This window comes from Apis florea, unplaced genomic scaffold (genome assembly GCF_048593485.1).
Source record: "Apis florea isolate Af1SG1 unplaced genomic scaffold, ASM4859348v1 contig_3081_pilon, whole genome shotgun sequence".
In the NCBI taxonomy this organism is placed as follows: Eukaryota; Metazoa; Arthropoda; class Insecta; order Hymenoptera; family Apidae; genus Apis; species Apis florea.
In genome coordinates this window covers 1,933,242-1,961,134 of record NW_028256703.1, presented here as the reverse complement: position 1 = coordinate 1,961,134, position 27,893 = coordinate 1,933,242, and the positions used below count along the sequence as shown (strand labels likewise).

General features: G+C 24.9%; 7 protein-coding genes across 20 annotated transcripts; 3 read left to right on the top strand and 4 right to left on the bottom strand.

Annotated features, from left to right (window-relative positions):
* Positions 1–1,119: 1,119 nt before the first annotated feature.
* LOC100868921 (DET1- and DDB1-associated protein 1) lies at positions 1,120–2,833 on the bottom strand. Of its 2 annotated transcripts, none has more exons than XM_003694320.4 (4): positions 2,541–2,833; positions 2,062–2,200; positions 1,930–1,991; positions 1,120–1,844 (listed from the first exon to the last, which is right to left on the bottom strand). In XM_003694320.4, exons 1-4 carry the CDS (start codon positions 2,559–2,561, stop codon positions 1,737–1,739), a joined length of 330 nt encoding a protein of 109 aa, XP_003694368.1. In that variant the 5' UTR covers positions 2,562–2,833; the 3' UTR covers positions 1,120–1,736. The 2 variants fall into 2 exon arrangements, with proteins under 2 accessions (XP_003694368.1, XP_086764693.1); XM_086908567.1 differs by having other exon boundaries at positions 1,958–1,991; positions 2,541–2,698.
* LOC100865232 (TBC1 domain family member 31) lies at positions 2,708–5,936 on the top strand. The gene is made up of 4 exons (XM_003694370.4): positions 2,708–4,511; positions 4,594–5,063; positions 5,149–5,378; positions 5,441–5,936. Exons 1-4 carry the CDS (start codon positions 3,126–3,128, stop codon positions 5,722–5,724), a joined length of 2,370 nt encoding a protein of 789 aa, XP_003694418.3. The 5' UTR covers positions 2,708–3,125; the 3' UTR covers positions 5,725–5,936.
* Aprt (adenine phosphoribosyltransferase) lies at positions 5,804–7,411 on the bottom strand. 4 transcript variants are annotated; one of them, XM_003694319.4, is made up of 5 exons: positions 7,055–7,411; positions 6,826–6,933; positions 6,460–6,691; positions 6,277–6,355; positions 5,804–6,205 (listed from the first exon to the last, which is right to left on the bottom strand). In XM_003694319.4, the coding sequence occupies exons 2-5, from the start codon at positions 6,906–6,908 to the stop codon at positions 6,063–6,065; spliced, it is 537 nt and encodes a 178-aa protein (XP_003694367.1). In that variant the 5' UTR covers positions 6,909–6,933; positions 7,055–7,411; the 3' UTR covers positions 5,804–6,062. The 4 variants fall into 4 exon arrangements, with proteins under 4 accessions (XP_003694367.1, XP_086764691.1, XP_086764690.1 ...); XM_086908565.1 differs by having other exon boundaries at positions 5,804–6,223; positions 7,055–7,205; XM_086908564.1 differs by having other exon boundaries at positions 6,826–7,117.
* Positions 7,054–16,690, top strand: LOC100864993 (dynein regulatory complex subunit 11-like). Of its 7 annotated transcripts, none has more exons than XR_015292212.1 (9): positions 11,747–12,113; positions 12,182–12,334; positions 12,401–12,534; positions 12,627–12,878; positions 12,943–13,244; positions 13,367–13,874; positions 14,257–14,591; positions 14,660–15,068; positions 15,507–15,997. XR_015292212.1 is itself a non-coding variant. In XM_086908557.1 (9 exons), exons 1-9 carry the CDS (start codon positions 11,944–11,946, stop codon positions 15,945–15,947), a joined length of 2,493 nt encoding a protein of 830 aa, XP_086764683.1. In that variant the 5' UTR covers positions 11,747–11,943; the 3' UTR covers positions 15,948–16,690. The 7 variants fall into 7 exon arrangements, 6 of the variants coding, with proteins under 6 accessions (XP_086764687.1, XP_086764685.1, XP_086764683.1 ...); XM_086908557.1 differs by having other exon boundaries at positions 14,308–14,591; positions 14,660–14,908; positions 15,507–16,690; XM_012487562.3 differs by having other exon boundaries at positions 14,660–14,908; positions 15,507–16,690.
* Positions 7,518–17,463, bottom strand: Lrt (Leucine-rich tendon-specific protein). 3 transcript variants are annotated; one of them, XM_012487565.3, is made up of 5 exons: positions 16,945–17,463; positions 11,278–11,632; positions 10,387–10,701; positions 9,939–10,271; positions 7,518–9,855 (listed from the first exon to the last, which is right to left on the bottom strand). In XM_012487565.3, the coding sequence occupies exons 2-5, from the start codon at positions 11,629–11,631 to the stop codon at positions 8,473–8,475; spliced, it is 2,385 nt and encodes a 794-aa protein (XP_012343019.1). In that variant the 5' UTR covers position 11,632; positions 16,945–17,463; the 3' UTR covers positions 7,518–8,472. The 3 variants fall into 3 exon arrangements, with proteins under 3 accessions (XP_012343019.1, XP_031772872.1, XP_086764688.1); XM_031917012.2 differs by lacking the exon at positions 16,945–17,463 and adding an exon at positions 15,061–15,189; XM_086908562.1 differs by lacking the exon at positions 16,945–17,463 and adding an exon at positions 16,262–16,392 and having other exon boundaries at positions 7,799–9,855.
* A 1,022-nt stretch (positions 17,464–18,485) lies between these two features.
* LOC100864878 (uncharacterized) lies at positions 18,486–25,432 on the bottom strand. Of its 2 annotated transcripts, none has more exons than XM_086908555.1 (8): positions 24,758–25,432; positions 24,359–24,398; positions 23,982–24,112; positions 19,892–23,887; positions 19,654–19,817; positions 19,367–19,571; positions 19,185–19,307; positions 18,486–19,122 (listed from the first exon to the last, which is right to left on the bottom strand). In XM_086908555.1, coding segments are annotated over exons 1-8 (4,782 nt in total). In that variant the 5' UTR covers positions 24,760–25,432; the 3' UTR covers positions 18,486–19,001. The 2 variants fall into 2 exon arrangements, with proteins under 2 accessions (XP_086764681.1, XP_031772844.2); XM_031916984.2 differs by lacking the exon at positions 24,758–25,432 and adding an exon at positions 24,649–24,751.
* Herp (Homocysteine-induced endoplasmic reticulum protein) lies at positions 25,316–27,590 on the top strand. Its single transcript, XM_003694318.4, has 4 exons — positions 25,316–25,450; positions 25,759–26,147; positions 26,229–26,588; positions 26,659–27,590. The coding sequence occupies exons 1-4, from the start codon at positions 25,316–25,318 to the stop codon at positions 26,942–26,944; spliced, it is 1,170 nt and encodes a 389-aa protein (XP_003694366.2). The 3' UTR covers positions 26,945–27,590.
* The last annotated feature ends 303 nt before the right edge of the window (positions 27,591–27,893 follow it).

Here is a 27,893-nt window from a genome sequence, read left to right as displayed (position 1 = left end):
GTTATAACTTCCATTAATTTTGTTTCTAAACTTTATCGTTTTTATCTGTTTAAATTAAATTGACAACAAAATTCATGAACTATTAAAAAATTATTAAATCTCTCAAAAAAATAAACAATTATTTGTTCTAAAAACATAAAATAGATCAATGGAAAAAATATAATAAATAATTTTAAATAATATAAAAATTGTTATATATATCAAATTTAAGAAAAATATATTTCAAATATAATTTCTAATGCATGTGTACTTTATAATAATTAATAATTATTAATAATTCATCAAGAGATTTATTTTTAAATATATATAGAAAGTTGTTTAAAATTTATATTGCAATGCAATTCTAAAAGTACAATTTTCTTTTAAAAAAAAATTTTGTTCATTAAAATGTCGATTTAATTTATTAAAAAGTATTAGGAATACATAACTAAAGTTATGTTGCATACTGAGTTGTTATGTTTTCATATATCGAAAGACTCTTTTTCTATCTTTCTCTTGTAACCAATTCTTATCTTGACGTCATACAGTAGGTGGAAGATACCTCCTTTGAAGTTCGATATTTCTATTAACATATTTAGCAATTTTAATAAAAATTATGCTTTTAATTTTTTTATATTTTTATGTAAAAATAAAAAATATTTTTATTTTACATTCTTATTTAATTTATTAATAATAATTCATGAAAAAATATTTTTGATTATTAAATTATTACATAGTTTAAATTTTATCAGGCAAAACTAGAAAAAGAATGGAATAATAAAAACAAAACTAATGGTAGAATTTTATTTTAAGAATTTCAAAAAAATTTTTGAAAGTAAAAATTCTATTTACTTTAAAATCAATTTTTTAAATTTTATTATATTTTATACAGTGTAAAAATGGTACGTATAATATTATTATTTTTTATTTATTAGAAAAAGAAAATTGATCAAAGTATTTTTCTTTTCTCATATAATTTATAAGATATTTTTGATCAGTAATGATACTTATTTTCGTAAATTAGATTAATACTTATGTTCATGAATATGAATATATACATAACTGTTAAGATTTTCATCTTAAATTTTTTGTTTATCTTATAATGATACTATAATAAAAAAAAATCAATATAACCTAACATTTTAAGAATAATATATCGAATATATTTTTTGTAAATTAGACGTACATTAAACTTATTACTACATAAATATGTAATACAGATTTGAAATGTGCATTGTAAAACAAATTTACAAAATTATTTCAATAAATGCTCTATTATATCTTAAATTAATGAAATGTTAATAATTCTTTCTTAAATCGTAACGCACATATGTTACATTAGTCATGTTTTGCTGTCAATAACAATGAACACGTTCACCTATACATATTGTGCAGTATAGAGCAATTATTATTTATGCTAAATACAAATTTCGAATCAAATGTCAAATATACAATATAGTATAAAGCGACGAACATGAAATTAATGTAATACTTGTTTTTATTACAATGATTTCACATATCCAAAGAAACATTATTTGAAAACGTTATTTCCTACATTTATAATATTCACATAATATTTAATTCAATTTGTGTATATTTAACATCTAAAAAGCAACGTTTTGAAATAATTTTTCTCAATTATAGAGATATGTTTATAATATTTAAGAATCATAGTTTAATAGAAAATGAAAATTAGTTTAGCAAATAATGGAAATGTAGGTAGGTGAATAATAATGAAATTATAACTGAGTTGCAGTTTATATAGTATTGTTTAAATCAAGACGTGGCCTTTTGCTATGAACTGTAGCAGCATCATCTTCAGAATCACCATTAGCAGACAAAAAATCACGTTTTCTATCAGCATGCTAAAAAATATAATTGATAAATAAATTTAAAATTTAAAATATGTAATAGAAAATATTATTTCAAAATATGTATATAATTTTATACATTTTTATCCCAGTGTTGATGAAGATACCTTAGTAGTATGGTTGTTTTCTCTGTAACTATAACTGAAAATAATAATTATAATTATATTTATTCTTCTACAAATATTATAAATATATATCCTAAAATTCTTACTTTGTTCTGAAGGATGATCTTTTGTAGGAAGATAAACTGAAGGTTTTTTTACACAAGTTCTATTTCCACTATCTGTATGAAAGTTAGCGAAGTTATTTTCATTATGAGAAGGCAGACCCTTTAAGAACTCAGCAACAGACTACAAAGAAAAAAAATCAGATTGAATAATTTAATTCCTAAATAAAAATAAATCCAAAAACTTCCTTTCTCTTTTAAATAATGAAAAATTTAAAAAAAATTTACAAATCAATTTTTTTTTATTAAATTATATAGATTAAATATTTAAAAATAATTTATTTATTAGTAAAAAAAATTGCAACAAAGATGTATAAAAAATAATTATTTTTTTTAACTAAAATTCAAAAAATGATTGATCATTTATTTTTAAAAAATTTTAATACAAGTTGTATATAACCTAAAAAACAATCAGTTCATATCAAGAAACAATTATGAGATTATAAATAAAAAATATATCTTACCATTTTGTAATTATCTGACATATCACGTTACCAATCACTTAAAATATTTTTATTTCTCGCTGGAGAAAAACTAATTTCTAAAACTTTCTAATTGATACGAAATCAACTGCCATCATTTCGCCGAAGAACCACAGAATCCAAATGTCTAGATTCTATTTCTCTAGTTAATGACGTAATAAGTAACAAAAAAGTATCTTATTCAAAGCGACAAAATAGAAAATTCATAAATATATAATATATCATATCTACACATTTTAGAAATATCGAATAACTTTCTTTTTTATAAAAAATATTTGCAATCATAATTATTATTTAATTATTTGTTAATCTATATTATATATATATATATTTATTTATATATTATATATATATTTATATTAATGATTCAATATATGTGCATAATTTTAAAATAATTTAATATAATTACGTAATAATAAAAAAATTTGACTATCATTTTTTTTTTATTTTAGAAGATTTCAAACAAATCTAGATAATGTAAATAATGTCATATTTGACATTTCTCAATGTAAACATAACCTAAAAAAATCGTAGATATAATAAAACTTATTTTTAAAAATTAGTAGAATGTACAAAAGAAAATGGAAGAATTTAAGAAAAATTGATAATGATAATTTTGAACTTGAACCAGAAATAACTAAAAAATCGCAATGCTTTTCAAGAGTTAATTTTGCACATATAGCATTTGATTGGAATGAAGAATATTTCGTTGCAATTGATACATCAGGATATTTATATTACATCGATTTAACAAATAATTGTCCTTCTTATAAAAAATTAGGTAATATTGGAAGAGCAACATTTATAGCATGTAATCCTATAAATAAATGTGAAATATTAGTTGGTCTCACTACAAGTGATATAAAAATATTAAGAGTAAATATAGATGTTTCTCAATTTTGCCTATTAATTGCTCATAAAATACCACCATTACAAATTTCTTTTTATAAGAAATATTGTTTGACTTCTTCATGTAAAGAAGTTATAATATGGTGTTTACATTCTTGTAGTAAAACTCAACAATTAAAAATTAACACAAAAAATTGTATAATAAAAAAAGCAAGTTTCTCAAATTTAGGACACATTGCTGTACTGTATTATAATGATAATTTTCAAATATGGAATCACAATCAATTTGGAAATAGTGTTAAAATTGATACAAAAATATTTGGTATACGAAATATTAAAGATTTTGTTTTTACACAAAATGGAAGAGCAATGATTATAGTTAATACTCAGAATAAAATTGTCATTTTGAATACATATAATTGGAATTTAATGAAAACTTTAAGTTTACCAGATAATTTTATTGGAGTAAAACATTTATCTCTCGTACCATCACCTTTGGATGGTGGAGCAAATAATATAATAGCTTGTATTTCTTCAACTTATAATCTATATTTTTTTAATCTGAACAAATCATGCTTCATTAATATTTTACAACCTCTTAAGCCAATAAAGAAAATTACAATTTCTCCTACTGGCAGATACATAACATATATAGAAAAAGAAGGTCATTTGAAATTCATAATTACTGAAAAATTATTTTTAGACAAATGTGAATCCTTACAAAAAATAGAACCATGTAGACCAGTTGCACATGAAATACGTGATCATTTACAATGTGTTAGACAAAATATTAAGCGTGAATTACGTTTAGAAAGATTAATACTTATTTTAAAAGAATTTGGAGAATATCCTGAAAAATATCGTGTATTAATATGGTCAACTATTTTAAATTTGCCAGCCAATAAAAGTGCATATAATGCTCTGGCTAATAAAGCTGCCAATATAAGTTTTACTTTAAATATTTTAAAAAATCATCCATTAGCAAATAGAAGTAAAAAAATATTATTAATGACAACAGTTAATTGTTTAATACAATGGTGTCCTTTATTAATACAATGTTCATTTTTACCAAACTTAGTTTTTCCATTTCTTATGATTTTTCAGGTAATAAAATAAATAAATAAAATAAATATTACAATTAAACAGATAGAAGATCAAAAAATTAATTGATTTATTTTTATTATAGAAAGATCTACTATGTGGATTTGAACTTATTCTGAGTATTTTATTAAACTATTGTCAAAAATGGTTTGAATATCATCCTTTACCACCATTAAATGTATTAGGTATAATAGAAAATATTCTTTTACAAGCAGATCCATCTTTGTTAAATGTTTTTTATGAACAAAAAATAACATCCAGTGAATATGCATGGCCACTTTTAAAAACTGCAATGAGTGAAGTCTTGTCTGGTCCTGAATGGTTAATTTTATGGGATCATTTAATATCTTTTAAAAAACCTTCACTTTTATTAATGAGTGTTATTGCATACAGTATATGTTCTCGTGAAATTATCATGTCTTCATTGCAAACGCAAGAAAATATTAAAAAATATTTTATTAAACAAGGTCATATTGGAGCACAAGAATTACTAAAAGTTGCTCAGAAGCTTGATAATAGTATACCATTAAGAATACATCCTAGTTATTATCTTAGGTATAATAATATTCTCTAATAAAAAAACGATATTTTGAATTGTTTTCTTATATATTGAATAAATACTCCACATCATTTTTTTTAGAAATGAAATAATTACATTGCCTTTTAAAGGACCATATCCTTCATTTATGATACATGATTTTCCAAAATTTTTAACAGATGAAATTTCTATTATCGAATTAGAAAAATTAAAACAAAAAGAAAAAATTATGCATGAACATAATCATATAACTACAAAAATTGCAGAAGAAAATAGATTAAAATATGAGGCAAAAACTTTTATAGATGAAATTCATCAAATAAGATTGTCTGGTAAGACTATAGATTATTAAAGAATTTTAACAATATAAAATTCAAATTTATTTATTTTTTAGAAGCACAGAAATGTTTCAAAGAATATGCATTTAATGTGGATTGGGAATTGAAAGCAACAGAAGAAGATACATACAAAGCTAAACATAAATGTATTTGTGATCAATTTCATAATATTCCACATTTAGATTTAGAAACTTCAAGTAATGAAGATACGATAGATTTAAAAAATGATAAAACAAAATATTATCAACAATTACAACAAGATGTGGACAACTTGGAATATGAAGTACAAAGTTTTTTAGATTCATTAAAATCTCAAAAATCAAGAGTAATTAATACTTAATATATTTTATATATTATTATAATAGAAAATTAATATTTTTTTAAATATGTGAAAGATTGGAATATAATAAAACATCATATATCATTTAAGAACTTATTAATTATAAAATTTATGTATAATATTTACAATATTATGAATATTATAAAATATCTTTGTATAAAAATATATTATCTTTATATGGAATTATAATAAAAAATTGTCATATACGCAGATTTTTGCATATTACAAAAATATTTCTTTAAATGCTTTGTTTATAGAATAATATTGATGATAGAATAATAATATTGTATATTATTTTTGAACATAAAATTCTATTTTTTATACACATTATTTTAGAATTAAACATCATATTGAACAAATGAGTGAACAGGTACGTTAAGTTTTTCTCTTCCCTTTAATCCAATTAATTCAATTATTATTAAACATTCAATTACTTCACCTCCAACTGCTTTCACTAATTCTACTGCAGCTCCCATGGTACCTATTTAATTTTATTTTTCTAATTTTTTTTAGAAATATTATAAAATTTATTTTTCTATATTATTATCTTACCTCCTGTTGCTAGTAAATCATCTACAATAAGCACTCTGCTTCCTTGTTTTATTTGCTCTGTTTGTATTTCAAAAGTATCCTATATCAAATAAAAAGAAACAAAATATATAATGTTGAAAAATTAAAAATTTAAAATTACATTAAAATAACTAATAATCAAAGAGTTTTATTTTATTTACTGACCTCTCCATATTCCATATTAAAGGTAAGATTAAAAACCTTTCCTGGAAGTTTTCCTTTTTTTCTAATTGGCACAAATGGTTTTCCTAATTCCATGCATATTATAGGTCCAAAAAGAAATCCTCTTGAATCTAAACCAACTATGAAATCTACTTCAAAAAATAAAATATGTTCCACTATTAAATCTTTCATTGCTCTCACTGCTGCAATATTGCGGAAAATACCAAATATATCACTAAAAATAAAATTTTAAATTATATTCTATAAACATGAATGTATAACTTTTTAAATTATAACAAGATATAAAGATAATCAATATATATAAATTATTAAATAATATTATTAAATAAAATAAATTTTATTTTTTACCGATATATAATACCGGGTTTAGGAAAATCGGGAAAAGTAGCAATTGAATCTCGTAATAACTGAATCTTTTCGTTTTTATCCATATTTGTTATTTTAATAATTTAATGGCTGCAAATAATATATATAAATAGATATATGTAATACTTTCTGCTCAAATAATGATAAAATTTTATCAAAAAAATAATATACGAATATTATTATTATATAACTAAAATGAAAACATATATACCATCACAAGATTATAAAAGAAAGAAAGAAATGAAGTTTGATTAAGAATATCACGTATGTAAGTACTTATATAAATTACTTTGTGATACTACGAGTGATGTGAAGTGACTAAAATTTTCAAAATGGATCATAATGGCCATGAAGATAAAATTGTTATATAAAAATAATATTAGAAGAAATAATATTAGAAAAATATAATTTTCTAAATAAAATTTTTTAATTTTGGAATTAAAACTCAAATTAAAACATAGATTCTTAAGCAATTAATAATATTTAAATATTCTTTTAAATACTTTTTTTGTTTGATAATTAAAAAGATGTATTATATAATTTTCGGAAAATACTTATAATTCTCAAACGAGAAATATTGTGATTTATCTCAGAATATTTCTGAGAATTTAATAAAAAGTTATTTTAATTTAAGTTTTAATTTGATTAAAAATTAAAAAAATTTTGTCTAGAAATTCAAATATTCATAATTTTTTATTTTATTATATGATGATTAGTTCCATCTGTTCGCTGTTAGATGGTGTCACAGTATCCGTATATCTACATTATCGTTTTTAACAACATTTTCGTAACAATTTTCTCTTTATTATTTTAATTTTCTATCTACATAGTATGATATACTATATAATATGAGTTTAATATATTTATATAAGTGTTAAAAATATATGTTGTAAATATTTTTTCGTATTTCTATGTTTATCAAGTATTAAAAAAATTTAATCTAAAAATTGAAAAATTATGATTTTTCTATTTTTTTATTTTTCGCATCTGGTAATATTTTACATTTAATTCGTAAATTAATTTTGCATATTATAATTTCAAGAAATTATTTATACAATATTACATATCCTAAATATTTATATTACAATAAAAATCATTCAAAAAATATGCTGTATAATATAAAAATTTTATAATTTAAGAATTTATTTCTTGAAACTTATAAAAGATATTTACATTTTTTTTTCATATATTTAAATATTAAATGAAAAACATACATATACATTTTAAAATCGTATGAATTAACGTTATTATAATATACATTATTATAATTTTTTATATAAAATATTAAATTCATATTGTTAATTGAAATAAATTATTATTGGCAGTGTAAAAACTGGATGCTTAAAATATTAGTAGATTGTTAAAATTCATATTTTTTTTCGATTTAATTATATTATTATTTATTTTTAAAATTCTTCTTTATGTTCTAGTATTTATTATTCTATTTAGAATTATCAATTTTATGACTAGTAGAAAGTAGCTCATAAAAATAATCTTATAAAATAAGATCAAATACAACATTCTCTTAACCGAATAAATTATTCGATTCCCACATTTTTAAATATTCAACAATAATAAGCTGTAATTATTTACAAGAATCAAAAATATGGAATTGTACTTGAAAATGATTTAAACTTTTGTTGTAGCTAATAATTTAATATAATGTGCTTTATGTGTTATTTCAAATTCCTGTGCTGGTAGGAAACATTGTGTTTGTATCCTAGGATGTCTCAGCCTTTTCAGAACGCTTCTACCAATTATCGCAATTATAATTAAAAGAGTGCAGCTAGCTCCGATTATCATTAAAACAATTAATTCTGTATTTTGTTTGAATTTTTGTACTTCAACGCAACGTAATCTATCTCGATTATCTATAAAATTTGTGATAACGTCTTCTTCATTAACATCGTCAAGACTTGCACAAACTTTATAACGGCCGGGCAATAGTACAGCTAATGTCACAAACGTTAAACTACAATTCAACTTTTGTTTATGCACTGCAGATTCAGCATCAAAAACAACCACAGACAGTTCGCATTCAGGTAAATTTGATTTTTTCGAGATTGATAAACTAACATCGACGTGCAAAAAACCTTGATCAGAGACATTCACATGTACTCCAGTTATTTTAGTATCTAAAGAAGAGACAGTCTCTAAATTTCTCCCAATTTCTTGATCTTGTTGTAATTCTCGTTTAGATTCTTCTAAAGTTATCACATCGCTACAACCCAAACCTAAGGAGACATCATCGTAACTATTTGGCACTAAAAGTACTACACAGTAACGATATTTATGGCCTAATTGTAAATGTAAAGAAGCAGGTATGGTAACTGGAAGCGAACAGGGATCTCTCATTATACGTGAATCACAATGAAGAGAACTAGAATCTGTCTCATTCTCGGTATCACCTATAGTTTCATAGACAATTAAAGTATCACATGTATATCGTTCTGTACACGGTTCTACATGCCACAGGAGATTAATACCATTTGATTTGTCATAGTGGAATTCTTTCAATGTTAATTGAGCTCCTGCCAAAGGTAATCTGGTCATGATTGGTGGTGTCGGCTCACCACAAAGAAGATTACCGGGAGAAACTTGCGTTAGTATACCATTTTCTAAAGCAGGTGGTGTCGCACAGACTGCTGAAGACTTATCTTCTTCGTTTAAGCTAGAATTGCTTAACCAATTGGCAAATTCTAAAAGCGTACAATCACAATTCAAAGGATTATCTGCTAAAGAAAGTCTTGTGAGTCGTAACTTCGATGTTGGTACGTCGCTGGCTACCATTGTAATATCGTTATCATCGAGACGAAGATCTTGGAGACTTTTTAATGGTACTACCAAATCAGCAGTCAGAGATCGCAAAAAATTATGCGTCAAATCGAGTGTTGTCAATTTTTCCAAATGTGCCAGAGAAGCGCTAGATACCGCAACAATACGATTATTTGCTAAATCAAGTCTAATAAGAGTTGATAAATATTTGAACGAATGATCTTCCAGCACATCAATCTATATAAAAACAAAAAAACAAATCAAATATTTTCTTCATACTTATTTTCATATATATTTAATTTTTATGTAGATTGAATTACCTGATTATGACTTAAGCTGAGATAAGTTAAGTTTCTTAAACCTACAAGAGCTCCTTGTTGTACATTTATTAACTCGTTTTCAGAAACAGTAAGGAAACGTAATCGTGGCATTTGAGGAAGAAGATTTGGCCCCATTGGACCCAATAATAGATTGTTAGACAAATCAAGTTCTTCTAAACTTTTAAGACCTCTCAACGCTGATAGAGCTGATACGCTTAAACGATTTCCACGCATTCTTAATGAGCGCAATAAAGGTACTGCAGTAAAAGCTTGAGGCGATAGTTGTGATAATAAATTGTCGCACAAATCTAAATATGTTAGATTTGACAAATCCTGAAACATTTGAATATTTATATGTCCAACATATAATAATATTATAAATTTTTGATTTTCACATTTATCTTATTTTCGATTATTTATTATATATCTAAGAATTTTTAAATTTTACCTTAAAAGAGCCAGCTTCCAACATTTTCAATTTATTCTGAGAGAGATCCAATCTTTCTAAACCAATCAAATGTGATAAAGCTATAGTAGGTACAGAATCTAATAGATTGTTTGGAAGTCCAAGAGCTTGAAGAGGTGTAATAAGTCCAACAAAAGCATTTTCATGGATACGTTTCAATTCTCCGCTAGAAACGACAAGTCCATGCAAGGCAACATCTTCCAGAAAGCGAGATGGTAATAGAGAAATTCCTGTTATCGTTACATCCAGTAAAGAAATCGTTCCTGGACGACTAAATTTCAACTTTTTACTGATAATCTGTGTAAAAAAAAAATGTTTCAATGTTTTAATATTCAATCCAACTTAGTAATTAAATCAATCAATATCAATATAGAATTATAATATAATTCTATTACGATAATATGTGAATATAAATCATTCGAGTTACTCTCATGACAAATTTAATTATATATTCTTCATTGCATAACGAAAATCATTTGATTCCCAAAGAAGTATTGTAAGGCTGGATATTCGTCGAAGTAACTGGTAACGGGACATTCAACGCAAAGCAAAGCATGTATAAGACAGAGAGACCGCACAATGGTTTGTTGGACAATAAATGGAACTCGTATAATATTTCATTGATCGTCTATACACCCACGCTTTATATTATTAAAAAAATTATTTAAAAAATCATTGACCTCGATAATATGGAAAAATAATAAATCTATGATAGTTTTGACTATCATATTATAATTATTTCGAAATATGAATAAATTATATGATGTATTTTTTAATATTTTTTAATATGATTTCATTAGTAGTTTTTAATGTAATTTCAATAAATACGTATATTGAATTGCTATAAATATTATGTAGATATAAAAGTTATACCTGTAAAGCGGTTCTATCACCGGTACATCTTAACGTGTGTGGAAAGTCACAAGAACATTCGACGCCCGCTTTTGTAATATTTGGACACTCCCAAATTGTGTCAGGCGAAGGTGAGAATGCGTGGGATGGATCTTGAATATTTTCTTCGTCCATACTTTTTATATTTGTCGAATTAACCATCGTTCTCTCGGTTTTATTTAAATTAGATATAGTTGTGACCATCGGTGCCAAGATGGTCGTCGAGATTGCGTTGGTGGTTGTTCCATCTTCCAGGAAACCATCCATTATTGCGTCTATACAAGACGCTATCGTTATTAATAATAAAATTAGCAAGCATCGAGACGTCCACAGCATTCTGAAATATATTATTATTTATAAAAATAGATGTACTATATGAATATATTTCTTTTATATAAATAAATATATTTATATGCCTAATATTAAAAAAGTGAAATGAAAGAGCGAAAACAGAGAAATGAATAATGATGCAACAAATGTCGACTGAATTTCGTCCTTTCAGTCATTTCAATACTATTACCATTACAACCATTTAACTAACCCAATTTTTCATCACTACAAAATTTTTAATTTCACTTTTAATATGAATAACTAATAATCTAATTCGTATAAATTAAACTAAACTATCGGTGAAACCGATTGAAATCAATGTCCCATAGTTATTATACAGAATTATGGCTTATTACTCGAAACGATTTAGAAAAGTTGATAGAGTTGGACAAAAAACTACAAAAAATACCCTCTTGGAAAGAAGATGCGGATGAAGCAAAAATTGATATAAAACATGGATTGGATTTACTTCTTCCAGTTTATCTTAAGTATTAATCCAATATATAATCTTACGAACTGTTTACAAATGGTAGAAATCGATGGAATATGTTTTCAGATATCGTAATTTAGTGAAGAGACTGATAGTTTGCCATGATCAAATGGTACAGACGCAGAAAAGAGAATTGATAAAGCGAGTTCTGGATTGTGCTGTCGGTCGAATGCTAGAATACAAACAAGAAATCGTTAATTTGAACTATAATGATCATCAGTTTAGTAATTTAATGTTATAGAATTTATATTGAATAATGAAAAATGTATTTTAATAATTGTTTAGATGGCCTGATGATTTTATGAAACAATTAAAGTATACGCCAGATGATGTGGAAATTCTTGTATGTGCAACAGGTAAAGATATTGTGAAAGAACGTAGAGAACGTATACACAAGTTGATAGAAGATGCTGTAAAAAGTTACGAAATTACTCATACTTATATAAATATTATTAAATATTATTAATAAAATAAAATATTTATCAAAAATATGAAATTTTACTTTGAATAGTAACACTGAAAGATGAGAAGGAAGAGAAAGAACCTTCTGAAATAGATATTAATGAACTTACCCCGTCTCAGGAAAGCATAAGATTGCGAAGAAGAAGACTTAGAGAAAAAACTCCGACAGATGAAATACCAATCTTATATGAATCACCGGAAAAGATAGCAGCTCGAAAAGCTGAGCGAGCCATGCTAGAAGCAGTGTTGCTTATTCAAGCTCATGAAAGAGCAAGAGTTGCTCGTGCTATTGGAAAAAATGGTAAAAATTCTATAAATGAATTATTTGATAATAGTTTTCTAATAATAATTTTTCAATATTATAGTGATACAAGTTCAAAAATATAATAAAAATGTAGCGATGGGATTAATCGTACCAAAAAAAATAGATAAAGCTACATATGTTAATGCCGCTAAAACAATACAGCGAGCCTGGAGAAGATACGCAGCAAGAAAGAAATTGAGAAATCGAATCGCACGTACAGAAGAATTATTAGGTATGACGATACCTAGTTGGAGAAATCAAGAAGTTTTTAAAAAAGATAAGGAAAATTTTGAAAAGAAATTAGCTTTAATGTCAGTTTTTGCCGATGAAACTGCAAAAGCAAGAGAGAAAGAACAAGCAAGAGTAATCTTCTTTCAAATTATCTTAATATTTTAATTTGAACGTTTTTTATATATAATTTTAATTCTATTATTTTAATTGTAATAATTTCAAAAAAATTAAATTGCTTCATTCCATTGCTTAAGTTACTAAAAATTAAACGCCCTGGTTTAATGGAAGACATTACGGATGAAATTCGAGAATGGTTCATTTTATGGTATGACGAACTAGGACATTTTTACGTATACCCAGCTGCACATTTAGGTGGCAGTGTGCTAATCGCTACTGGACAAACTATAACGCCTCAAGAATATTTGGTGGAAAAAAAAGCTAAAGAAATGGAAAAGAAAGCACCAGAAAAAGTTCCAAGGAAAAAAGCCAAAGAAAAATATTGGATGTCGGAAACAAAGGCATTTTCCCTTCTTAATGAGGCTAATCAAAGCTATAACTATGATTGGAGTCACCGATATTCAAATGATTTTCAACAAAAAATATATCATGATCTAATTACGGATGAACTCTGTTATAACCTTCAATTAGAAACAAGAAAGATTGTAGATGAGTTGATGAGATTGGAATTGCAAAAATTGAACGCAGCACTGAGAAAAGACTATGCGGCTGATTTACGTCCATTTGATGTACCTTTTGACAGAGGTAAATTGTTTAAATCATATTTAATATGATATTAAATAAAAAATTAATTATGAAAGATAATATTAATGATAATAAATTGCATTATAGAAAAATATATTACATATAGAATATTACATAGGATATTACAAGTATATTACATATAGGATATTACATATATACATATAGGATATTAATCGAATATTATTCATTAACATAATCACATAAATAATCTTTTTATAATCATATAAAAATAAACATGTAGATTTCTATAGCTATTCTATAGTATGTATAATCTTAAATTGAAGATAACTTGAAAAAATTTTTCCTTATAGTTACTAAAAACCAATATATTTAAAATTAATTATGTTACATCACTGAATGTTTCTGTGAAATTATTAAATAGCTAGAAGAAGACCCCCCAAAAAGATACCTCCACCACCTAATGACTTTATAGAAGATTTCAGAGAATTGGTCAGAGCTAATATCATTAAAGATTATCCATTCAGTTCTCTTAACGATTGGATAGGGGATCGTTCATATCAAAATTATGAAGCAATTCTTGAATTTCGAAATTACAAGCATCGATTGGGTGAAGTTAAACAATTAGTCATGGAATATTGCATTCTTCCTCTTAGTACAAAAGAAATTCATCAAATTGCGCCATTAATCCAATCCGTTTGTATCTCTGGTCTTCCTCAACAAGGAAAGAGCTTTCTGGTGAACGCTATCTGTTCTGAGGTTTTCATATTTTTTTCTTCAATCGTGTCTGGAAAATTTCAAAACTGATATTAATAAATTTATAATAGGTTGGAGCATTGTTATTCGACTTGTCGCCAGAAATATTGGCGGGTAAATTTATGGGATCCAAAAATGAGCACAAATTAATCAACACGATTTCAAAGATAGCTCGAGCATATGCTCCTTCTGTGATTTTCATCGATAACAGTGAAAAAGTTTGGGCAAAAAAAGTACCAGAAGACGAAAAATATTTAAAACCGAAACGATTTGCACGATACTTCCCTAAATTGGTGAAAAATATCAAGAAAGGTGATCAGGTGACTTGATGAAAAATTTTCTTAATAGAAATATAAATGTTCAAATGTTATAACATTTTTCGTATTTTATCCAATTTTATTTGAGAAAAAAATCAGAAAAAAGAGTACTTCGATTTCACAATCGAACGAGCTTACATATACAAGTGTCTCACCTAAACTGGTAAGGAATGTTAAAGTTGGTGATCTGATAGCGCCCACTTTATGAAATTCTTGATATTCCTGTTTCGACTCTTTCTCCGATATGAATGAACCACCTCAATAAGCCAGTCAGAGACTTTCCCTCTTTCTCTTGCCCAAACGTCTCGATCGTTCGAAGCTGGTCATCAATGAAACACCTCCTACCGAACGATTTGGACGTAGGTGGTACCGAGTTAACGTAGGATTTAGAGTGTCGGTGATTCCGAACCGATACTGTTACTCATTGGCGTAGAATTATATCCTACGATACAAAATTAATATAGATATACGTTACACGCATAGTTGCAATTTGAACGAAAAATTTGTCTGAAATTAACTATTCTTTCGTGTAAACAAATTCGATTATTTTCGAAAGAATGAATGATCGATTCGATACATCAAACCACGATGTATTTTTCAGATTCTATTTCTCACGACCGCCACGGAACCATATGCAGCAACAGCACCCTTCATGAAGATCCACAACAAGTTCATAATAATTCCTCTCACGGACTACAATACGTTATACATGTTTTATAAAAATGAGCTGATGAAGTATTACGGAATTGATCGCAATATCGATGTCTCTAGCATGGCAAAAGTATCTGTGGGCATTCCGTTGGGATACATTAAAAATACTATACAAAATATCCTAAATCTTCGTCGAAGAATCACATTGAAGTTCAAACCACTAGTCGAGACAGAAATTATGAATGAAGTATTGAAATATGAACCTTTACCACCGAAGATGGTGTCTCAATTTGAGAAATTTGAAAATCGTACACCGCTTGCCAGGAAAAGGTTTAGGATGTTGGCTAAGGAAAAAGCATTATTGGAACGTGTAAAAAAATTGCATAAATAAAAATCTTATAGATGAAAAAATAATTAAAACAAATCTGCAATATGGTAAAATTTTTCTATTCTTCATTGAGAAAGAAAGATTATGGAAATGATTGAAACTCGTCAAATAAAATATGAAACAGACACTTAGGTGCACTAAGAGACAAAGCTATAGTATTTTTAACGAGTTTTTTCTACGATTAAAATAATTCATAACTACTAATCGTTAAGAAATTAAAAAAAGTTGAAATTTAAGATAAATTAAAAAGAAAACAATCCAAAATGGACATAAATGATGGACATAAATATCTCTGTACGATGTTCAAAGACAGTGACCTTTTCGGGAGAAACATCGTTGAAAGAAGCATGATCATCGATTGAGCGATTCGTTCTTTCTTCGATTCGCCAATGTTCGTGTCCGGACGTGAAACTGGTTTTCGTCTTCGTGGGATGCTAAAAACGATCATCGAAAAACAGGAGACAGATATGGGGACGAATATCGTAAAGAACTTTATAAATTCGATTGTATTACAACTTTCATTAGCAAATTTTTAAAGAATATATAAGGAGTATCTTAATTTGAAAAAAAATTTAATTTTGAAATATTTTTTCAAAAAAAGATCAAATTTATACCTTATTTAACAATAAGTCAAAAATCAAATTTAATATTTTACGATACAAAAAACAATACATATTATATACAATAAAGTATTTATTAAGCATCTTCCAAAGATTCAAAATATTAAAGAGATATTAAAAGTTTAATTATAGAGATATAGTTTTTTAATTAATTATTTAAACTCATTTTTTCTTAATATCTAAATCTTTATGATTTACAATTTAATTTAATTTAATAATGAGTAAATGAAGATTTTTAAAAAATACATTATGGATTAATGAAAGTATAAAAAAATATTATTGCATCAGAATAGGAATACTAAAGGATTAGAGATACTAAGATTATATCTTTTTTCCGAAATTCATTATCAGAGGATTTGTATATACATATATACACATACCTATACCAATGTGTATCCCTTTTATCCGGGTTTTGCGGCCCCTGCGGCTTCTCTTCACGCGCGGCACACGCACACGCGGCTGATACGTTGTAGTCCTTACGCAGGCGCACTCACGCATCCAACCCACGTTGCCTGTTGCACGCAGGCAACACACGTAACAAGAGTAAGCACAAGCGGACCAATCGCACGCTCGCCAAACCGAGAGAACTGTCACTCGGCCATAGGCGCGGACCTGCTTAAACTTCGAAATTATGAGCTCCGGATCACGCTATTTATCACTTTTTTTTTTATTTAAAATAGATAAAAAGAACGATAATATCCATACCAATGATATATTCGCAGGTGCATTTTCTAATTGAACCTATTCAAAACTTTCCGTGTTATTGTCTTTTTAAATTAAATTACACTATCTCTATCTGTTAAAAATGTTAGATTTCAAATCGATTGTAATGTCGTAAAACACAAAAGAAGAACGATCATACGACGACGTCGTGCTAGCACATACTGTGCATGAAGCATGCGGTGGGCACTCGTGTCGAGAAAACGTCGCCTCCGCCGTGTCCACACGGTGGGGACTCTGCCGGTACGTCCGTCTCTCTGTGTCTCTCGGTTTCCACATAGCATAGCCATGTATGGAACACAGGACGACGTTCTCTCTCCCAGCCCTTACGCCCACTTGAACCGCTGCTGCTGTTGCTCCCGTAACTATCCGCCTCGTTCTCATAATCTTGAACAGGTATCGTCGGACCAACGTCACCGTTGCAGGTTATCCGTTGACGTTACTCGTCAACCTTGTTTTTCTTGTCTGATCGAAATATTTGGATTATAATAGTCAAGATTCACTTGTAGCTTAATTTAACAGTAAGTTGCGATATTTTCAAATCCAACACACTCGAAATTATTTGCGATTTAAAATTTATATTTAATATTTTGATTGTAAAATATATATCTATAAATAAATAGAAGAATAGAGTAAAGTAATTCAAAGGAATTATTATTCAAAGGAATAAATCAAAAAATTTAAAAGAAAAAATTTTTGAATATTTAATGTTAGATTATATTTTATAAAAATAATTCTATCAAGAAAAAAATTACCAGTATATTATTACTAATTATCAAATCTAGATTTTCTTTATTTAATAATTGATTTAACATTTGATTTAGCATAATTAGCATATTTAGCATAATTATTAGTAATTTCGGAAGTGATGTTCATATATTTAAACTTCATTTATACAAAATATTTTGTAAGATGGAAAATAGATGAGGTGAAAACAAAACATTGAAAACGAAATCTTCATGAAATATTTTTTGATATTGAAAATCAATCATTACTGTTACGAAATCATGTAAAATCGAATCTTTACGCCTACATAAATAGGATTAATGTAAGTTATTGATGAAAGAAAATGTGATTTCTTTAACGAAATTTTTATAAAATATTAAGCACGATCTAAAATTGAATAATATGTATGAAAATTAATGTTTTTTTAATGTTAATAAATATATTTTTGAAGATAACAATTCTTGTAAAAATAATATTTATATAATAATTCTTTATATTTGAGATAAAATTTACATTGAATTAAAAAATTAGAATTAATTAAATGCTCAGAAATCTTAGTTTTAACTAGATCTTAAGTTATAAGTTTTAAAATTATTTAATTTAAAAAATATATGTATCATTGCTATAATTACCAACAAAGAATAAAGCGAAAAGTAATGCAATTCTATGAAAGCCGGCTGTTCACACGATACTATCGAAAGGACTGTAAATACTTATATAAAAAACTGCATTGACTGAACCGGCTGCATCGAAGAACTAGTTGATCAACCTTTGCTTGTAACTTTACATTTTCGTTTTCATGTATACATTTATGTGTAGATACAAAAAATATTTTTTTAAATATATATTATTAAAAAAAAATATAAATTATGTATTTATATCATGATTATATATAAAATTATTAAATTATAATATAGTACAATTAGCGTGATTCAGAATTATTAAACATCATTATTTAATTATTGTATTATAAGATACGCTAATATGATATTTAAGTCATATTACCAGATTTTTCCATCAAATATATATAGTCTTTCACATCATTTATATACCTTCGCAAGAACTTATGATCCCTTTTTACATTTATTATTAATTTTTTAACATCTTCTTCTCTGAAAAATAATTAAATTACAATAAAACAATCTATTGTCTATTAAATACTTTCGCAACTAACCTCACGGAACCTATTAAACAATGAACAGAAATATTTTGAAATTCTATCCTATCAAATGGCTTGATATTTATTGTAATTTTCAATATAATATTCCCTGTTTTAGTTTGCGATATGAAAGATATGCTAAAATAAAAAAAAATGTATATATTATATCAAAATATTGTAATTTTAATCGTTTTTACCTATCATGAGTTATTTCCATCAAATTTGGATCATTCAAACGTTTCAAATCAAACATAAAATCCATAGCTAATTTTACTTCTTTTGAAATGTATTCTAACATCGGTAAAATATCTTCACGATTTTTATACAAATCCAATAATTTTTTAATATCTAATTTTTCTAAAATTATTCGATGAACTATAGTAATTAATGTATCTGCATCATCTAATAAAAAAATAATATTTTTAAAAAAATTTTATTAAATATAAATTAATATTTTTTTTATTAATTGCGTTTCTAAACTTACCTGCTAATTGAGAAATTATTTTAATTTTTTTAATATATTGATCATTTGTCTCCTTACAAGGATTCTGTATAAATATTATTACTAATAATGAACACGATATAAAACCAATTATAAACATGTTTCTTTCGATATTTTCATAATATACTTCCCAAATAATTTCGTTACTAAAAAAATTGCAAACATTATTTGATACAATATCAATGATGAAATTATAGAAAATATTAATCTATCTCAATACCTTTTTGCACAAATTTTTAATTCATTTATTAAGGAAGAAAAAGATTTGATTATAACATTTTCTTCTTCTATAGAAAAATCTTCTATAGTATGAGATTTCAAATTTGATTGAAATTTTTCATTTGAATAAAATTTATTATTTACTTCCATCATATGTGTATCATTTACTTTATTACTATCATTAGCTTTTGAAGTTTTATAAGTAGCTTTTGCATTTGATAAAAGACATTCTAAATTAGAATTGTCCATATGTAATTTCTGAAAATCTTTGTCAGTATTATGTATTAAAGAGAAATTTTCACTATTGTTTATGGTTGAAGACGAAAATTCTAAAATTTGACTATCAGTATCAATATCAATATTAGTATCAATATTAGTATCAATATTAGTATTCTGTGTTAACAATTCTAATTTTGAAATTTCATTAGTTTGTATTTTATCTTCATTTGAATTTTTTAATGCATCACTTAAAAATGCACGTTTAATTACAAATATTTGTGATTTATGTTGATTTTCTATTTGTACATTTTTCTGATAATCTTTAAATTTTAAAATGTTTTCAGATTCACTGTTTTCATTTTGTGAAAGATTTGTTTCTATATCAATTTTCTTATTACAAATAATGTTCATAGAATGATCTATATGTGACAAGTCATCTAAGCAATCAAATGAAGGTGGTTTAATTGATTCTAATACTTCCAAACTTTCATTCAAAAATATATCTTTTCCATTCATTAAATATTTTATATCACAATCTTCTTTATTTTCTAAATCTTTTGTATTATTTAAGATGCTACATTCATTATTTTCTTCATTATTTAATTCATAAGAAACATCATGGTTAATTTCTGAAATGTTATTTTCTTTTTTATTATTTATTGTAAAAATATGATTACTATTTGATGATTGAATTGTATATGTTCTTCTTGGATGTGATATAACTGTTTGTGTGTATTTAAGTATTGTGTGTTCATTTTTATTTAATTCTAAGTTTGTAGGAGAGAAAGATTTATTTGATACACAATTAGATATAGCACAAATTATTTCTGTGTTATTTTTTTTTAAAGCTGAAGCAAAAGTTTGTTGCTGCATTGATTCATGCGAAGACATGCTAGGTTTAATATTTACAAAATCTTGAATTTTAATTGGAGTAGAACTTTGTATAGCATTGTTTTCTATATTCGTGTTTAATAAACAAGAGTTTACATGTTTAGTAGATTCAATAGAATTATTTTTTAAGACATCACTATCTATATTGACTGAGAAATTTGTAAAATTACTTTTTTCTATACTATTATGTAATATAGACTGTCTAATTTTACCAGAACATATATCAGAATTTGTTTCAGTATGGGAATCTGTTATCATAATATCTTGTTGCTTTTTATCATTTATTGGTACTACTTTAGTAATTATCATCGAATTATCATTAAAAACAATAGTTTTGTTAGTTTTTGACAAATTTGGTTGTGTGCAAGAAATGTTCTGTATTGGTATCTGTAAATTATTCTGATGTAATGCAGATGAAGATATTATAGCTGTAGTAAAATCCATTTTTTCATTATTATTTGAAATTATATCTGAGCTTGATGAAGAAGGGATTGTTGCAATACTATCATTTACATTATTTTTGCTTAAGATATTTGTAAGATCTCTTTTTTCTATATTAGAAGATAATATTGATTGTCTATCTTTAATAGAACATGTATTAAAATTATCTGTTTCAGCTTGGAAAAATGTATCTTGATATTTTCTATCAAGTATTGGTATTATTTTAGTAACTATCATTGAATTATCATCAAAAATAATAGTTTTATTTAACAATAAATGATTTTTACAATTATCAGATATTGGATTTGCAGAATTTGATTGTGTGCAGAAAATATTTTGAGGTATCTGTAAATTATTTTGATCTATTGTACTTATAGATTTGGTAAATTTCATTTTCTCATTATCATTTGAAATTATTTTATCATCTGAGTTTAATAAAGAAGGAATTTTTATTATAGTAGTATTATCTTTTAACACATTATCTTTGTTGTTTGAAACATCAATAAGATTTTTTTTTTCAAAATTATCAGGTATTGATTGCCTAAATTTACTAGAACATATATCAAAATCTGTTTCAGTTTGAGAGAATCTTGTAATATCTTGATTCTTTCTATCAAGTGTTGGTACTATTTTAGTAACTGTCATCGAATTATCATCAAAAATAATGGTTTTGTTTGATAATAAATGATTTTTACAATTGTCAGATATTGAATTCGAAAAATTTGATTGTGTGCAAGAAATATTTTGTATTTGTAAATTATTTTGATGTATTGTAGATGTTATAGCTGTGGTAAATTCCATTTCTCCATTATTATTTGAAATTATATTCGAGTTTGGTAAAGAAGGGATTGCTGTAATAGTAGTAATATTTTTTAACAGATTATCTTTGTTGCTTGAGACATCTGTAATATCTTTTTTTTTTAAACTATCAGATAATATTGTTTGTCTAATTTTAGAAGAACATGTATCAATTTCATCTATTTTAGCTTGAGAATGTCTTATTATAATATCTTCGTGTTTTCTATCAAGTACTGGTACTATTTTAGTAACTGTCATTGAATTGTTATCAAAAATAATAGTTTTGTTTGTCAATGAATGATTTCTAGAATTATCAGATATTGAATTTGAAGAATTTAATTGCGCACAAGAAATATCTTGCATACATAACTGTAGATTATTCTGGCATATTGCAGGTAAAGATGTTATTGCTGTGGTAAATTCCATTTCTTCATTATTATAAAATTTTGTTCTATCACAATTTGTTAAGGTTTCATAAATATCTGAATTATATCTTAACTTTTTAACATTATTTTTTGTATCAAATTTAATTGCATTTTGTCCATAATTTTTTATTACAGAATGTACATTAATTGGAACTACTTTAGTAATTTCCATAGATGTATTTAATAATTTGGTTTCTTCATCTTGTTTTGTAATATTATATTGTGACATTTTTTGTACCACAGGTGAGCTGTCAGATGATTTATGAACAATTGTTTCTACAGCTTTAGTAATACTCATTGATATATCATGAAAAGGAATTGTCTTATTATCATTATTATATGATATTAAATTAGAAACATCATAATTTATATCATTATTATTTGGTAGATTACATAAAGAAGTTGGTATTGCTGAAGTTATTTCCATTGAAATATCAAGTCTTTTAGTTTTGTTATCTACACAGAATGTATTTATGTCTACATTATCAATATTTTTATTAAGTTTAATAACAGATGGTTGGGGCATAGTAATTTCCATTGATTTATCTTGATTTGTTATACTAGATTCTGTTACATTTGATTTATTAAATTGTTCAAAGTTTTCTTTACTTATTGTTGGTAAAATATCATTTATTAATTCTATTGATGCATTTTTAAACATTTTTTTTGTTTTATCACGATTAATAGAATTTACAACAGGGCTGACAACTTCAGTTAAATCCATACATACATTTTGATCGGATGTGATATTTAATTTATTATCATCAAAATTACATATATTTGATTCTAAGTAATCTGATATCTGATTTGATTTTTCAATTAGTTTTTTATCAGAATCTTCATACACAATAATACTTTTTGATATATGGTTATTATTTAATTGTGAATCACGAGAGAAAATAGATTCATTTTTTTCAGTATCCACATTATGAGAAATAATTAATGATTCATTTAATAACATTTCATCTTGACAATTTTCTTTTTCAACTGTATTTATAATACATGAATTAGATTTCTCAATATTTACATCTTTTATTATTGTTTCATTGCAAACAAATTGCATATCATTTTCATGAATATTATTAAAAATATTTTCTTTATGTATATTTTTAGATTCATATTTTTCTTGATTGAAAGAACATGATATTTTAACATCACTTATATCATGTTCTTCATATGTATTATCCCATACTGTTCCTTGCTCCAAAGAATTGCAAAATTCTCTGCACAATGAATTTCATACTATGTATTAATGAAATAAATAAAATTATGAAAGTTCATTAAAAATAAACTGCATATGAGGAGCAAGTAACTTACTTGACATGTTTTTTTTCTGCAAAACTAACACGTCTTTTGATTTTTGTTGTAGTAGCAGGACTATTTTCATTGGATGAACTATTAAAATTTAAGTTCTGTAGAGGATGACGTGGTTTGGGAGGCTTAAGTATCTAAGTATATTATAAAAATAACAATGATTATACATATATAAAGGTTTAAAAGAACAAATATTATTATTTCAGCATATTAAATTAAAGAGCATAATAAACTCATATAACTTTAATGCAAAATACATGGCATGACAGAAAGCATTAAAAGCAATAGTAGTACATAACAAAAAAATATTATAAAATTATCAAATATTAATATTATTTGTATATTATACAAATATTAAAATTTTTCAATTATCTACTTACAGAAGATCGCCTAGAATTATTTCCAGATTTTGAAGGAATCCTGCAAGATAATAAAAATATATGATTATTAAAAAAATATTTTAAAAAAGATATTACAATCATATTACATTACAAATTATAAATTATATATCAATACTTCATACAAAGATTGAAAGATTGAAAGATTTTAAACTCAATTTGTAATTAAATGAAATTTTAATTACAAATAATATTGATAAATAATTAAAAAATTGAAATAAATATTAAGGTTAATAAATAGTTAACATAATAATAAGCTTAATTTATATTACTGTTATTTTTCAATATTTAATGTTTACAATATCAATTTTTAATGAAGAATAAACAATAACGTGATTTAATAAGAAAAACAGTTAATGAAACAAGTGAAATATTGCTCACATTTCATTACATTTAAACTTTATTCAATTCAAATTTAAACTCAAAAATTTCGAAGGTGCTGACTTTCTAATAACGATTGCCAACTCCATTGGCGCCAAATTGTAATTATTACGATACAGTTTTCATGACTGTTAGTAACATTCATGGATTCAAGCATTATGATATCGCCATAAAATACGAAGAAAATGTAACTTGAAGATCAGCTCTTATCAAAGAATAAATAATTGTAATCTACGAATGATAAATCGTCACATAAGTGATTTCATTTAGTGACTCATAAAAATATATCTACGATTAAATATCCGTTCGCATTATGAAGTTATGTTATATTAGCTATGAATCTATTGTAATTCTTATCTCTCAAGAAAGTTTTATGTAAATCAACAAATTAGTTTGACAAAGAAGACAATATTATATTGCATATACATGCAAGTGTATAAAATCTCACAAACGCAAATATATTAATCTGCCTCGGTAGCATTGTTAATTAATCCCATCTAAGTAATTGACAATAAGAACAGCTGATTATAAAAAACATAAAAACGGACATTACAAATAATGGAAGGAATTGTTGTCAGATTAATAATAAAAGCACCGAATCAGCAGATTAAAGATCAAATCGTAAATTGTGACATTGGATGGACTGTTGGCCAATTAAAAGATCATTTAACCGATGTTTATCCTAGTAAACCAGTGAGTTTTATTTCATTTACTAGTGATTCAGTTATGTGAAATTTTGTGAAAGTTAATTTTTTAATTTTTAAAAGCAACATATTATTAGCACCATTATATATAAAAGAAAAAATTATAAACTTTTTTTATTTATAATATTTTTTAAAAATATTATTATCATAAAAAGAATATATTCAGTTTATAATTTAATTATAAATTTTTCTTTTTTCTAGTAATTTTTTTCTTTGCATTAAATAAATGAAAATATTATATTTTAGATAATCAATATTATAATAAACACTTATATTTTATTAAATTATTTTGCTTAGGAACGAGCAACCCAGAAACTCATATATTCAGGACAATTATTAAATGATTCTATGTGTTTGAAAGATGTATTAAGGCATTGTAATGGACAAGAAGATCAAGCTTATATAGTTCATTTAGTCTGTGCTTCGCAAAAAATATCTATAAATAAAATAACTGATCAAGTTATAGAAAACACAAATATTTCTAGTGCAAGAAGTACAGTAGAACATAACAGATTAAATAATACAAATAGTATTCAAAATCAAAGTCAACATATTAATAATATTGCTATGCAACATACTCCAGCACAATTATATTCTACACAACAATATTTTGATCCACGAAATAGTCAACAAATGGCTTGGATGCAACAAGCATATACACATTATTTTACACAATATATGCAATTGTAAGTGATATTTTTACAATTTTTTTTTAATTTCAAGAAAAATTTTAAATAATTATAATAGAAGAAAGTTTTTTCTTATAGAATAGCAGCACAAGGAATACAATTACAGACTAGCATTCCATATGTTCAGCAAATGAATATCAATACAAATGATGGTGTTCAAAATTCATATACAAATAACACAAATATTAATAGTAGTAATAACAACAACAACAACAACAATAATAATAATGTAGGTGATGAACAACAACAACCTGCTGTTCAAGAAATTGATGTTAATGCAGGAAATAATGGTGCTGGAGAAGATGGTGCATTTAATAGAGATTGGCTAGATGTTTTTTATATGCTATCCAGAATTATTGTTTTTTTTAGTATGGTATATTTTTATTCATCCCCTCTAAGATTTCTTATTGTTACATTTCTTGGCTTTGCAATGTATCTGTAAGTTCATATCTATAATACTTTTGAATTTTATATACAAATATAACACAATTGAATGAATGTTTTTCAGATTTCAGGGTGGTTTCTTTCGAGTTCAACCTATTCTTTTACCTGAAAATAATAATGGTAGAGGAGATCGGGTAGATAATAATAATCAAATGTTACAGAATGAAGCAATAGGTCCTGAACCTGTACCACAGCAACAAAATGGTCAAGTACCAACTGTACAAGCAGAAGCAAGAACAAATGCAAATGAAGAACATGAAGAAGAAAGACCTGGTGCACTTGCTTTTACATGGACATTTTTCAGTACATTTTTTGCTTCACTTATTCCAGATCAACCAAATGTTATTTAATTTTAACAAATTTATAACATTCAATCTTATTGTAAAGTTAATTTTTTTTTTTCTATACATACTTTCAAAAGAAAATCATCAAACCTAATGAGGTAGTCTCTTTTTACATGTATATTTAGTGAATATTGATATTAAAAAAAACTTTATTAAGAATTCTAAAAACAAAATTTTTAGAAAAAGAATTTAAAAAAAATTTTACAAATTTTTCAAGTATATTTTATATATATATATATATATATATATATATATATATATAGAATATTGTATACAATATATAATAAGTACATATAGATATATATATCAAACATACGCTTAAGATAAATATCATTTTTTTATAAATATTGCTATTTATATACTTCTAATAATTTTGTGTATTACTTTAATTAATTGAGATTACCTCAGAATATATAAACAAAATAAATTTATAATCAATGATAATTTTGTAGAAAATGTTTAGATTTAATTTATTAAAAGCTTATTGCAAATCATCTCAAAGTGTTTATAATTTGTTGTAAAATAAATTTTGTTTTTCTAATTATATAAAAGTACAACGAGAAAAGTATATAAATGTGTATATAAATAAAATTATTGTAGAGCTTATAAAGCGTGGATAAATATAGATATTGAAAAAAATAATGAGATTAAATGCAGTTTTTGTTTATGAAAATTATTGAAGCAACAATGCTATTAAAATAATCTATAAAATTATAATTTTTCTAGTAATATATATATATATATATATATATTCCAATGTTACTTTATAAACATATATATAAATGTAAATAGGTAAGTAAATATAAAAAATATTTTTATAAACAATTTATTAAACATATTTTTAATAAATTGTAAAATTATCTTATTTTTTAATTAATAATTAATAGGCTATTGTTAACAAACAATAATTTAATAATATTAATAAAAAATATGGTATAATAGAATAATAATAAAT

Bases quoted from the DNA above. Each gene is read 5' to 3' on its own strand.
- LOC100865232 (XM_003694370.4), top strand. From the start codon at position 3,126: ATGTACAAAAGAAAATGGAAGAATTTAAGAAAAATTGATAATGATAAT. The intron at 4,512-4,593 runs GTAATAAAATAA...TTTTTATTATAG, and splicing joins CATTTCTTATGATTTTTCAG to AAAGATCTACTATGTGGATT. The intron at 5,064-5,148 runs GTATAATAATAT...CATTTTTTTTAG, and splicing joins CATCCTAGTTATTATCTTAG to AAATGAAATAATTACATTGC.
- LOC100864878 (XM_086908555.1), bottom strand. The intron at 19,572-19,653 runs GTAAGTTTAGAA...TTTTTTTATTAG, and splicing joins AATAATTTCTCAATTAGCAG to ATGATGCAGATACATTAATT. The intron at 19,123-19,184 runs GTTAGTTGCGAA...ATTATTTTTCAG, and splicing joins TGTTTAATAGGTTCCGTGAG to AGAAGAAGATGTTAAAAAAT.
- Aprt (XM_003694319.4), bottom strand. From the start codon at position 6,908: ATGGATAAAAACGAAAAGATTCAGTTATTACGAGATTCAATTGCTACT. The intron at 6,356-6,459 runs GTCAGTAAATAA...TATTTGATATAG, and splicing joins TTAATATGGAATATGGAGAG to GATACTTTTGAAATACAAAC. The intron at 6,206-6,276 runs GTAAGATAATAA...AAAATTAAATAG, and splicing joins TGATTTACTAGCAACAGGAG to GTACCATGGGAGCTGCAGTA.
- Lrt (XM_086908562.1), bottom strand. From the start codon at position 16,392: ATGATCGTTTTTAGCATCCCACGAAGACGAAAACCAGTTTCACGTCCG. The intron at 11,633-16,261 runs GTCACTGTCTTT...AATATATTTCAG, and splicing joins ACGATGTTTCTCCCGAAAAG to AATGCTGTGGACGTCTCGAT. The intron at 9,856-9,938 runs GTAATTCAATCT...GTTTTTATATAG, and splicing joins TCAGCTTAAGTCATAATCAG to ATTGATGTGCTGGAAGATCA.
- Herp (XM_003694318.4), top strand. From the start codon at position 25,316: ATGGAAGGAATTGTTGTCAGATTAATAATAAAAGCACCGAATCAGCAG. The intron at 25,451-25,758 runs GTGAGTTTTATT...TATTTTGCTTAG, and splicing joins ATGTTTATCCTAGTAAACCA to GAACGAGCAACCCAGAAACT. The intron at 26,589-26,658 runs GTAAGTTCATAT...AATGTTTTTCAG, and splicing joins CTTGGCTTTGCAATGTATCT to ATTTCAGGGTGGTTTCTTTC.
- LOC100868921 (XM_003694320.4), bottom strand. From the start codon at position 2,561: ATGTCAGATAATTACAAAATG. The intron at 1,992-2,061 runs GTAAGAATTTTA...TATTATTTTCAG, and splicing joins AGATCATCCTTCAGAACAAA to TTATAGTTACAGAGAAAACA. The intron at 1,845-1,929 runs GTATAAAATTAT...TATATTTTTTAG, and splicing joins ATCAACACTGGGATAAAAAT to CATGCTGATAGAAAACGTGA.
- LOC100864993 (XM_012487562.3), top strand. From the start codon at position 11,944: ATGTCCCATAGTTATTATACAGAATTATGGCTTATTACTCGAAACGAT. The intron at 12,879-12,942 runs GTAAAAATTCTA...TCAATATTATAG, and splicing joins TCGTGCTATTGGAAAAAATG to TGATACAAGTTCAAAAATAT. The intron at 14,592-14,659 runs GTTTTCATATTT...AATTTATAATAG, and splicing joins TGAACGCTATCTGTTCTGAG to GTTGGAGCATTGTTATTCGA.